At 45.8% G+C, this 12,271-nt stretch overlaps 1 protein-coding gene across 1 annotated transcript in view; it reads left to right on the top strand.

The window, feature by feature from the left end:
* The window catches only part of TMTC1 (transmembrane O-mannosyltransferase targeting cadherins 1), a 142,958-nt gene that overhangs the window by 114,084 nt on the left and 16,603 nt on the right, over positions 1–12,271 (top strand). The window contains exons 12-13 of the mRNA XM_081212029.1: positions 1,015–1,158; positions 8,491–8,599. Coding sequence (XP_081068155.1) covers positions 1,015–1,158; positions 8,491–8,599 — 253 coding nt within the window. The remainder of the gene's footprint in view (positions 1–1,014; positions 1,159–8,490; positions 8,600–12,271) is intronic.

The raw sequence follows: 12,271 nt of genomic DNA, 5'->3' as shown, positions 1-12,271 counted from the left end.
ATGTGTGTTTTCAGAGAGACTCCAAATGGGAAGGCTGTATTTCATAATAAAGCCAACAGGATTAAATGTAAACAGGCTGTCTCTCCTTTCAGGCACCGGAGCTGTAGATTAGAATGAAGGCTGTATCCTGTCCCATAATTGGGATGCAAGATCACGTCAGGCTGACTCCCCCCTTCAAAAAAAAGGCAGAGTAGTAATGGAGCCCCGGCAATCCCCTGGTAAACTCCATTGAAATGTGATGTTTTGGGCAGCTTCCCCCAACCTTGTTCCTTCCAGATGTATTAGACTGCGACCTCCAATCAGCATGCCCAGTGGTCAAGGACCTAACCCTGCACCATAATGGGAGAAGCTTAGGTTTGGCTTGCCATCATTGCTGCCAACCCTGGAGCTGCCTGGCTTTGCTGTGCCTTCTCTTCTTGTTGTCTTGCTCTTGCTAAATTCCAGTTGCTAGCCCATCCTCTCTGAGTATGTGAACACGGAGGGGAGCGACAAGATGGAACAGCGTCTTCCACCTGCCTTCTCTGGGTGGCTGCCTAGATCAAGCACAGAGGGAGAGGGCATACTGAGGGCCTCACCGACAGGCAATGGTGGCAGAGGAGGAGCAGACATTCTGATGCCATAAGAACTTAAAAAGAGCCCTCTTGCATCTGGACAAAGGCCAAGCTTGTCTTGCATCCTGCTTTGCACAGTAGCCAGTGACCATCAAGATACCCATGAGAAGCCCACGAGCAGGACATGGCAGGCAATAGCAGTCTTCTGTTGCATCCAAGCAACTAGTGTTATTCACTTTCATATACTTGCATAAAAGGGCTGATGTCTATGCTCAGTTACCTGGACTAAGCCCCATTGAACACATTTACTTCCAAGTAACAATGTATGGGATTGCACACTGAAGCAGGGAAGTAACTGGGCTGGAACAGCTTTAGGGTTTGCAAAGAGGAGGCTGTGTTGAAATGGGTTTGATGGCCTTCTTTGTTTACAACAAGACAATCAACTTCCTTCTTGTACCCTCAGGTTGTACCCACGTCATGCAAGTGCCCTGAACAACCTTGGGACATTGACCAAAGACTTGGCAGAAGCAAAGGAATACTACAGCAGAGCCCTCCAGCTGAATCCACAGCACAACCGGGCCCTCTTCAATCTTGGAAATCTGCTCAAGTAGGTTATGGTCTCATTCAGTCCCCTGTAGGTTTAAAATTGGAAAATGGTTCTTGCAAATCAAAGCCAGGTCTGACTGCCTTGGGAGGATGTTTGAGTCCTCAGAACCTTTCCATCTTCAGCCCCAGGTAAGTCTTAATTATTCAAATGCATATGGTTACAACTTCTAGTCAACCTGTTCTTTGCTAAGTACACCGCTGGGGAAACTCTGAGCCCTCCAGATGTTGCTGGACTCCAGTTCCCATCAGACCCAGATAGCATAGGGATGATGGGAGTTGGTGTCCATAAACATCTGGAGCTCTGCAGGTTCCATGTTGCATCTGAGGGCATGCCCAAGCTGTTTTGCAAGTATGTCACTGGAACTTAGATGACTTCGAATTTCAGAACTGAGGGAGTTGTGTTTATGATTAACTTTTGGATACTTGGCTCCCATGTGCGTTCTGATAACCATCAGTCGTAATGATCTATGTTTCCAGAGAGAGTTACCCTGTAATCAGTACATTTGTTTCAGATAAAATATTTCTGGCTACCTGCATTTTCCCTTTTGCAGTGAAAACAAAACCACTTCCAGTTTTCCAGTTTTGCCTTAGGGCCCATCTGTGGACTAGATACTGCATTTAGATCGGAAGCATGTTCCGAATCCTTGGCTTTGTTTCCAGCTTTCTACTTAAGAAAACTTGTGATGTCATTTTCTTTTCCTCCCTATGTGATAAAGACTGAAGAGGAAGAAAATCAGTGCAGAAGGTTATCCTGGTGTAAAATTAAAAAAAAGTGCTCTCTGTTCTGTTGGATTTTGAGATAGGATGCCCTGGAGGAGGGGGTACCTAATGTGTGACTATTCAGCAACGTTTGAGCAGCTTTGAAAGAGTAAAGGAACACTAGTTGTCATTCTTTCTCCTTACCTTTGGCCAGAGCAGTGCATTAAGCAGAATGTGATAGAATGGACTGTATCACCTGAGAGTCCAGGTAGGGGGATACTAGTTTTGAGTGTTGCATAGTCTCCCCCCCAAAAAAATGATAACTTCATAAGAAGAAAACTGAGACATAATGAAGGGAAAGAGGTTGTAGACCAGGCACCCCCAACCTTTGGCCCTCCAGGTGTTTTGGACTACAATTCCCATCATCCCTGACCACTGGTCCTGTTAGCTAAGGATCATGGGAGTTGTAGGCCAAAACATCTGGAGGGCCACAGGTTGGGGATGCCTGTTGTAGACCAGCCTTCTCCTAACTGTGCTAGTTTTCTACTTGCAGGAAACTTTTCATAGTTGAACATCTTTTTAAAAATAAAAATCCTCCACCTGCAACCTAAAGTGCTACAGTTAATTCTGCCATCTTATTCCACATCACTTAGTTTTAGTAGCTTAGTCCTAGCAATCACAGCTTCCCATTCTCTCCAGCAAGACTATTAATTTCCTGCTTTCTCAGAGTCCCCTTTCATGCCTCCCTTTCTTTTCTCTGATTAAACTGCTGCTTCTGTTTCCTCTGCCTTCTCCAATTTCAGCATCTCTTACTGGAGCTCCCAGACAGCTCTAGTCTGAATGGGAGGTGGGCAGGTGTCTGTAGTGCACCTAGCATGCACCTGCACACTAGGAGCTCCTTGTTATGACTGCAGTGTCAGTAGCAGAATAGAGAGGAAGTGAGAGAGATACCTCCCTCTTTCTGTCTCCCCATAGCTGGAGAGCTACTGCCCTAACTGGGCGTGTGTTATGGGGAGAAGTGGGGATTTGGGGGATCAAGGGTTTCTGTGACTCAAATTCAGCTTGACTTAGAAATAAACCATACTCTTTCACGCAGAGAAAATAGCTCAGCTTGTTTCCAGTCCAGAGGAGAAGATGCCCTTCTCTTATTTTGATGTGATTGTCCATTGCATGCCCTTATGGGAGCCGGGTCTAACAGCCAGGCAGTGGGAGACTTTAGAAGCCCTAGTACAGGGGTCTGCAACCTTTAAGACAAAAAGAGCCACTTGGACCCATTTCTGAAGAAAAAAAACCTGGGAGCCGCAAAACTCGTCATTATAAAAATAACTTTTTTGTCACTTTTTTATTATTTCTTTGTTTGACCCCTCAGAATTACTCCTCCTCATAGAAATAAACATTAAATTAACAAGTTACCTTTTTGTGTGTGTGTGTTCTTCACTCCCCTTCAAAACAGTGACCAGCGTACATGCCCCCTTTAAATGCAGTGACCAGCGTACATGCCCCTTACAATGTAGCGGGCGGGTGGGAAGGTGACGTCGGGACGGTGCGTGACTAACGCACGCACCGCCCCCATGCGACGTCACAGCCAGTACAGCGCCCGCAACAGTGGGGAGTGTCGGGGCGCACAATGCGCCTCCTCCCCTTGCTAGTATCCGCCCCGGAACCGCGGCAAAGGTGTAAAAGAGCCACATGCGGCTCCGGAGCCGCGGGTTGCAGACCCCTGCCCTAGTAGGTCAGGGAAATCCAACAGACAAGATGGGCTGAGTGAACTGTGAAAAGGTATCATAGCCCAGGGAACTGTTTATAGGGCAGCAGAGCACCGATCTGGAGGTTCCTGGTGCTGCCCCAGCAGCTCCTGGCAGGAGGTCACTCAGTGAATTCAGAGAAGGTAGGAAGTATAGCCAGCCAGGTTCTTTGTTTTCCTGCAATATACATCTTGCCCTCAGGAAACAAACACATACTCTGAGTGATCGCCTGCCCCCCATGCAGCAGATCCCTCGGTCACAGACAGGAAGAGCCTCGTAGCCCATAATTCTTCGGACTACTGCTAAATAATGTTTATATGCTGTTTGACTTTGCAGTGTGTTGTGCAGTCATGTGCTTGTCTTTCATCCTCAACTGTTTCATATGGTGGACCAAGCAGATAGGAAACCTAGCACTGAAAGACAGTTGCCCTATTCAGCAGAACCGATAGCCTGCACTAGTAGGCCTTGGGGGCCACATGGAAATGCTAGCAGGATCAAAAGCCAGGAAAAATTCCATGGAGATACTAGTTGTATGTGTCAGCAGCTGCACACTGTGGAAATGTATGTGTGTAAGTGGGAACAAGAAGCATCCCCCTTTCAGACTGGCACCATTGTGTGTGGTGTGGCAGCCCTGTATCCCATGTGAAAGGGCCTGCTAATACCATCATTGCCTTCACAGAACCCTCAATGGGTTGTGAGCCAGGCAACAGCCTAGAATGTTCCCAGAGGTAGAGGGCAACAGGGGGAAACTGTGGTTGGATTAAACCATGGTTTATTGAAACAAGCTAAGAACAAGCTACACTTTAGGATTTTGACTTGTTTCAACAAACCATAATTTAAACTAACCAGAATCCCCAGTTCAGATGTAACAAGAAAATCTGGTTAGTTGAAACCAGGCAGTGGCAACCTCTAATTTCTTCCTTGTGATCACACCAGAGGGGTGGGGGTGTGACTCTAAGACTTGTTCCTGTGTGGCTAAACCTTGTTTTAACATTACATCTGAAATGGGCCAGTGTTTGTTTTTTAGTAAGCTGCTGCACCAGCATGTAAGTCCAAGGCTCATTCCCATACTTTATAATTTAGTGTTAGGTCCAAACAAGCCAATGTAGCAGAAGCAGACTTCCGAATCTAAATCCAACTTCCTGTCTACTGGACCACATTTATCTACTCTTGATTGTAATGACTGATTGTGTGCAATTGTATGTCAGCTGCTTCTCTGCCTAAAACGGAGCCTCTGTCTGGAATGGGGCCAGAGCAACATATGTAATTCAGGCTGCCACATAAGGGATGCTATAATCTTTTTATTATCTCTTTTAAAAATGCACATTGTTCTCTGTTCAAATAAAAAAAAAGCCATTAACAGAAAAAAGAGGATAATTGAGAGGACTACATGGTGCTCAAGAAGCATGCCTGTGGGTAATAAAGATTTTTTTTACTGCTGCTGAGTGGGTTTCTTAATCCTTTAACTTCTGATACTGGCATTTCCTTCACTCTTGCCAAATCTTTTGGCAGAGCAGTCATCAATTTTCCATGTCACTGAAATGTTCCACAGATACTCAAGCCGGTGACCTCAGATGCTTTAATTTGAATTTTTATTTATTTATTACATTTCTGTAGCGCCCTTCATCCAAGGACCACAAGGTGGTTTACAGTATGAAAACAGAAAAATACATAACATGGTGACAAACAAAAACAATAACCCCCCCAAACGGTTTAAAAGGCCATAGATTGTTTAATTAGCCAGAGACCTGGGAGAAGAGGGATATTTTCGCTTGGTGCCTAAATATATGTAATGAAGGCACAAGGCAAGCTTCCCGGAGGAGTGCATTCCACAAGCAGGGAGCCACCACAGGAAAGGCCCCTTCTCCTATTGCCACCTTCTTGTGGAGAAGGTGCATGAGGAAGGGCCTCAGATGATGATCTATAAATTGACAAGTTTAGTACATTGAAGAGAACCTGCAGAGCAAGTGGGTTGGTTCAAAGCAAACCACACAGGAAGGTGCCTTGTACTTTCTTCATTTGTGCATCCATCTTGGTACGTCCATTCTGACAAAGAGTGGCTCCCCAGGTTCTCTAGCAAAAGTCATTCCTCTCGCCTGCTACTGGATCCTTTCAACTGGAGGTGCCAGGGCCTGAACATGGGACCTTTTTCAGGAAAATAATATGCTCTATTACTGTACTGTGGCCTCTTCCCGTATTCTGCATTGGAAGCAGGAGATGAAGGGACATGGTCCAGGGTAAAGGTAAAGGGACCCCTGACCATTAGGTCCAGTCGTGACTGACTCTGGGCTTGCGGCACTCATCTCACTTTATTGACCGAGGGAGCTGGCGTACAGCTTCCGGGTCATGTGGCCAGCATGACTAAGCCACTTCTGGCGAACCAGAGCAGCGCATGGAAACGCTGTTTACCTTCCTGCCAGAGCGGTACCTATTTATCTACTTGCACAGCACAGTTGTCTCTTTTTTGGAAGTAGGTATGGGAAGGGTCTATACACACAGGCCAACTTCTAAGAAAGGAAATGTTTTGCTGAAGCATCTGTGTATATAGTTTTTCTTGAAGCAGCACACACACACAGAGACCATTCCCTTGTTGTATTTTTAAATGTGGGAGTTGCTTATGAGCCTGCTCCAGCTGGTTTAAAATACGCTCTGGGAAACGGCCCTCAAGGAGTAAAATCCCTGGCTTTGGATGTCTGAGAGGAAGACTGCTCATTACACAGAAATGTATGCCATAAAGCTAAGACAGCTGAGATGGAGGGGAAATGGCTGAACAGAAGGGCACTTCAACACTCAAAATGATTCCCTCAGCCATTTTCCTTTACATGCCTGTTAGTGCTTTGTTTGCACATGTTTGCATCTAACTTTAGAAAGCCTTCCTCACACACAGACTGGGAGACAACCGGTAGGGAGTCCAGTGTCATATTATTCTCCTCAGTCATGAGCAGCCAAGATGGCGGCATGGGCAGGCTGTGACAGAAGCAGTGTCATTTCCCTCTCATTATTTCCTCAATTACTGTTGAGCTTCATCATGCTCCTCTCTTCACTTTTATATCCCTGTTTTTCCCTATGGCAACCTCAGACATGAAAAAAAAATGGGGCCTGTTTGAGCTTACCATGCCCTGTGCTGATTTTATAGATATGGGAGTCAGAAGTAGAGAGGGAGAGAGAGACAACCAGTAAATGACTTTAGTCCAAGATATTAAAGCTAATGGCTCCCAGAGGGCAAGTGTGCTCCTTAATCAGTGCTTCTGGGGAACTTTTCATTTGTTGAGCCGTCTCCTGCTGATTCACGGGAGGCCCAGGTCTCACTAAGCAATTTGTAGTTTGCCCTTCTCAGGGACTTCAATTCTGAAGGCAAATATTGCAGCTGATTTTTTAAAAGGTGGACCACAGTGGAATTTATGGACAGTAATAACTTGGAACAGGTGTAAAGCCAAAAGAAGGTAGGCATCCCACACCGGATCCTTGTAGAGTTAGCGTTTATCAAAATGACACTAGCTGCATTTAATCGTAACAATAAACTATGGTTTGTCATTACTGAACGTGCTTCGGGCCTGCCAGCTCCTTTTTCCACTGTACATCAATATTCCGCCAGCATCTGGAGCTGTTACCTAAGGTTGGCATGAACATCTGAAAGAAACCGCAAACTTTCCCCTCCCAGGTTAAACATTTGCACTTGGCAGTATATGACTTTCAACGGGTTTTCCTTTGCTGTCAGATTTACATGCAATAGGCTGTGATGCATATAAGTTGACCTATTTGCATAGCTGGGCACAATGTTTTCTGTTTCAGTTTCACTCCTTCTAAAGCAGGAAATGGCGGCTGCAGGTGTACTGAGGCTAGGACACAAGAGAGGCCTATCTGCTTCCGAAAGCAGCTGCCCAGTGTCTCCCCCGCAGTAATGTCTATCGTAATACAAAACACGTGAAGCATGATGAAGTCACATTCTCAGAATAATACTGTATTCTTTATTAATAAAATGTTACAGAGAAGAGAGAGGAGGTGGCACAGGGCTGTCATTTTCAACTTCGGCCACATATATGTCATAAAGTCTAGCTTTAACCCCAGATACCCAAAGAAGACTGAGAACTGTAGCCTGTGGTGGGCGCTGGGAATTGTAGCTCTGTGGCAGGTGAACTGCAGTTCTCAGGATTCTTTGGGAGAAGCCATATAAATTTGCTTTAAATGCACAATTTGACTAGCTATATGTTTTAACGACACCAACCCAGCTCACTGCGGTCCTCTTCCTCCCAGCATGATGCTGGCACACATATGGAGAACCAGCATGTAAAATTAGACTGCTAAGCATCTCTAGTTTATGTGGAGTTTCAGAAGTAGAGAAAAACGATTCCCTCTGCCTCCTTTCTGGAGTACCAGTCAGAAACTGAGAAGATTGGGTTGCACGATTCACAGTGAGAACCACAAAGTTCCTTATACAGGTCCTCATATTCCTCCCCCCCCCCACCTCCAGTATTTTGAGTTTTCCATCAGCCTGGTTTGCTTCACTCAGGTTCCCTGGGAGATTTGTGTTGCCCCGATACAATAGCAAATGGAAAGAAGTGCTGACAAGGGAGAGAAGGGGCTTTTGTAGGGATTGCATGTGCTGCCCAGCAGGCTACAGAAAATGTTGCCAGCAGGTGCCAAGGCACCGCAACGTAGCTCATATCCAGTGGCTGCTCCCACTCCTCTTTGTGCTGTCAGGCTGTGCAATATGATATTGCCCCAGGAGACGCTCGATAGAAGAAAATTTAATTATCTAGCCCTTTCTGAAAAGGAGAAGACAGGCACTTTCGAGTCTGTTAACGGTATTTTTAATCAATTGGTGAGCTGAGAAAGTTGTTAAGAGAACTGCCTTCTCTCTCCCCCATCCAAATTCCTATGACTTACAGGTCCCGGGGGAAGAAGGAAGAAGCTGTTGTCTTACTGAGAGATTCCATTCAGTATGGACCAGATTTTGCAGATGCTTACTCCAGCCTCGCTTCACTGTTGGCTGAACAGGTAACCAGTTCCATTCCAGTTCACCACCTATGCTTTGTACTGTATACTAATCCTCCTTTTCAGCTCTGTTGGGTACGTGCCTGTGATAAGAGATGTCTACTTTCCACGCAGGATAAAACCATGAAATTGTTAAAAATGAAGGCTATTCTATACCAACCTAGCCCCAATTGTGTGCCAGTTTCTGTGCCTGAACTATACCACCTGTAGAAATGATGCATTTTATATTGTGGTGGTCCATATCCTATATTTTTTTCTATTCTGTTGCTCAGGAGAGGCATGGAGCTGTGAAGGCAACAGCTGCTAAACTTGCATAAACACCCACCAAAAGTCTCATGCATGCCAAGGGATATTAGGCACATTCATGTGTTCCTTGCTGCACGTACAACATGGGAAGCTGTCGTTTGTGCTTGATGTATCTCAGTACTATTTACACAGACTTGCAATATCCGGCAAGAGGATATTTCCCAGTCCTAGTTAGATAATACCTGGGACTGAATATGGACTTTGTGCATGTAAAGGGTTATAGGATTAGTGTTAGGGTTGGCAAACAGCGTACAACTTTTGAAGATATACCTCTTGCCTGTCCCAATGAGGCAGGTGCCCCATTTTGCAAATATGTATAACATGTCAGAAGCATCTCTGAAATGCTTTCATTTATTTGTGTTTACTTATGGAAAATGAATGCTTATGTTAATAAAAGCACTGTCGTAGGCAGGCATCCTTTCTCTCATTCACTGTAGGTATATTGTTACATCTACGTAGGTTGATAAGGCCATATGGAAAATAGTGCAAGGATAAGGAAACCAGGGCTTTGCCGTTGGGATTCTGATGCTGGGTTGCTTTATCATCGCACGCAGAGTTGGGAGCCAGTGCCACATACTGATTTTTCCTCCTTGCAGGTGGGGCATGTGTAAGGCTGTCTTCATTTTGAACCACCTCCAGAGAATAAACGAAATTAATTGCTCTCAGTGACAACAGACTTAAAGAGTATGGATTTTCAATACTGTGGAGCACCGGTCATAAGGCCATTAGAGCAATAACTAATATTGAGTCAAAGAGGTTGTGAGTCAAAAACAGTTGTCCCCTAGCAGCAGTAAACTTCTTGTCTGCAACGACGATAGAAAAGGTAATAGGAGAGGCTCATTCTCGATCTGCCTGTTCCCTCAAGACATTATCTCATCTGAGGAGGTAATAACATGAAGCATCAGTAAAGAATAGTTTGGTGAACTGTTAGAATCATATCTTTGGGTCACTTGTGAACTGCCCTGTGATCCTTGGATGAAAGGCGATATAGAAATTTAATCAATAAATAAAATATACGGGTCTTCACTGACTCATCAACTTTTAATTTAAAAAATGGTCCAGGCAATAGATGTGCTGCAAGTGGATAGCTCAGTTGGTAGAGCACAAGACAATCTCAGGGTTTTGGGGCTTGAACTGGATGACCCTCATGGTTGGGGTTGCCATTGCCCCCAGAACCATTGAAAGGTCCTTCCCCACAACTTTGTGGCATGTGAACATGGTGTCCACAGTGTGGGAGGAGCAGCATTGGCTCAGTTGTAAATAGATGAGGAAAGTATCTTCTTTCAGTAGCTACAGGGGAGCCCCAATGTCTTATTGGATCCCTACCTACTGGGTTGGGAGTCACTGATGCACTTCTTCTCCATCCACCATGGTAGCATTCCCCAACGTGGTGCCCTCCAGATATTTTTTACACTGCAGCTCCCACCATCCCTGACCATTGGCCATGCTGGCTGGGGCTGATGGGAGTTGTAGTCCAGGAGGGAACCAGGTTTGGGGAGGCTGTACTCTAGCAACATGTGCAGCTCTGACTCCTCCCTATTGCCAGTGCCATCCCTTGGTAGACTGGGTTAGTTTTGGGAGTGCACAGGAGCTGCAGCAAAGGCTCCTTCTGCGTGGTGTGGGGCTTGGCAAGTTACCTGGGGGCGCACGAAGCAGCAGCGCTACTAGCGCTCCCACGCTGCCAGACTAACAGGAGGATCAGGTCAAGCGGTAGAAGTCACACTCTCTGCAGCTACAATGAAGTAAGCAGACTGATTAATTGTGGGTTCTGGATTTATTTTTATTATAATCTGGGAAAGGGAGGAGGAGGGAGCTTTCTGATTGACTCAGTTGATCCTGCACGGCACGTTTCCCCTTGCAATGTAAGAATCTAAAATGAGCCTTGACGTTCCTTTGCTCCAGTAGTTGTAAAAAGGGGCACTTAAGATTAATGTTCCATGCTCAAGGGAGTTGGGTTGTAAGTCAGCGTAATTACCCTGTCCTCCCCTCGAAAGGTGATTTTCAAATGAGAGCAGACTTGCAAAGGGAGGACGATTACACAAGCCTGTGTTGTAGTGAGCCCCAAACTTAACTGCGAGCACTTTGCTGCTTTTGAAGATTCTGTACCTTTAAGAAAAGCCGCTTCTCCTGTGATGCTTGTGGAATTCAAAGCGCTATAGGGATAGCTCAGAGATAGCATAGAATCATAGAGTTGGAAGAGCCTCTGAGGATCATTTAGTCCAATCCCCTGCAATGCAAGAATGTGCAGCTCTCCCTTACGGGGATCGAACCTGCAACCTTGGCATCATCAGCACCAAACTCTAGCCAACTGAGCTAACCAGCATGAGTCTCTTAATCTCAGGGTTGTGGGTTCAAGCTCTGCGTTGGGCAAAAGACTCCTGCATTGGACCAAATGATTATCGTCCTTTCCAACTCTACAATTCTGTTTTTCTTCTGGGTCCCCCAACCCAACAAAACTTGTTCTCATTGGAATGCTTAAGACATCAGAAGTTCAGAAGGTGGTGCTTGATTTGGTCGTATACTGGCATTAGGCAGCTGACCTTGTGTCTCTGGTTGATCTAGAACAGGGGTAGCCAATCTAAGGCCCGCGGGCCGGATGCAGCCCAATCGCCTTCTCAATCCAGCCCACGGATGATCCGGGAATCAGCGTGTTTTTACATGAGAAGAATGTGTGCTTTTATTTAAAATGCATCTCTGGGTTATTTGTGGGGCATAGGAATTCGTTCATTCCCAACCTCAAAAAAATATAGTCCAGCTCACCACATGGTCTGAGGGACGGTGGACTGGCCCATGGCTGAAAAAGGTTGCTGACCCCTGATTTAGAATCAAATGAGGTTTTGCTTTGCTTTTTAATGAAATGGATGCCTTGGGCAGGAATCCTCCTTCAGAAGCATATTGTATTATTGACGCCTGAAAACTACAAAATTATGATTCAGGGCAACTTAAGTGGGGGTGGTGGAGACTTGGGGACTTCAGTGTTTGCAGTTCATGCAGATTCCCCCCCCCCCCCCGAAAACAGCTTCTGGAGTCAAAGAGGCATTAGACACTGCCTTCCAGCTGTTCTCCATCTAGCCCAGTATTGTCTACTGCTGCCAGAGTCCCAACTAGAGGACTCTCCCACAACTTGATAGCTGGTCCTTTAACTGGAGATGCCAGGGATTGCACCTGGGACCTTCTGCTTGCAAAGCAGGGGCTCAGAGCAATGGCATCTCAAGCTTCCCTGGTGCAACCATGGCAAAGCAAAGATGGAAGGCTCATGTAGTGCATTGTAAAGGGCCACAAGAGCTGTGAGGTGTGGGTGCTTTAAAAATCCCTGAGGGGGAGCAACATAACAAAAAGCCTGCAGGAAACAGCCGCAAGAGGCCAATG

Source organism: Podarcis bocagei (assembly GCF_964188305.1).
Source record: "Podarcis bocagei genome assembly, chromosome: 10".
NCBI lineage: Eukaryota > Metazoa > Chordata > Lepidosauria > Squamata > Lacertidae > Podarcis > Podarcis bocagei.
The sequence above is the reverse complement of the archived record's forward strand: the minus strand, read 5'-3'. Positions and strand labels throughout refer to the sequence as shown.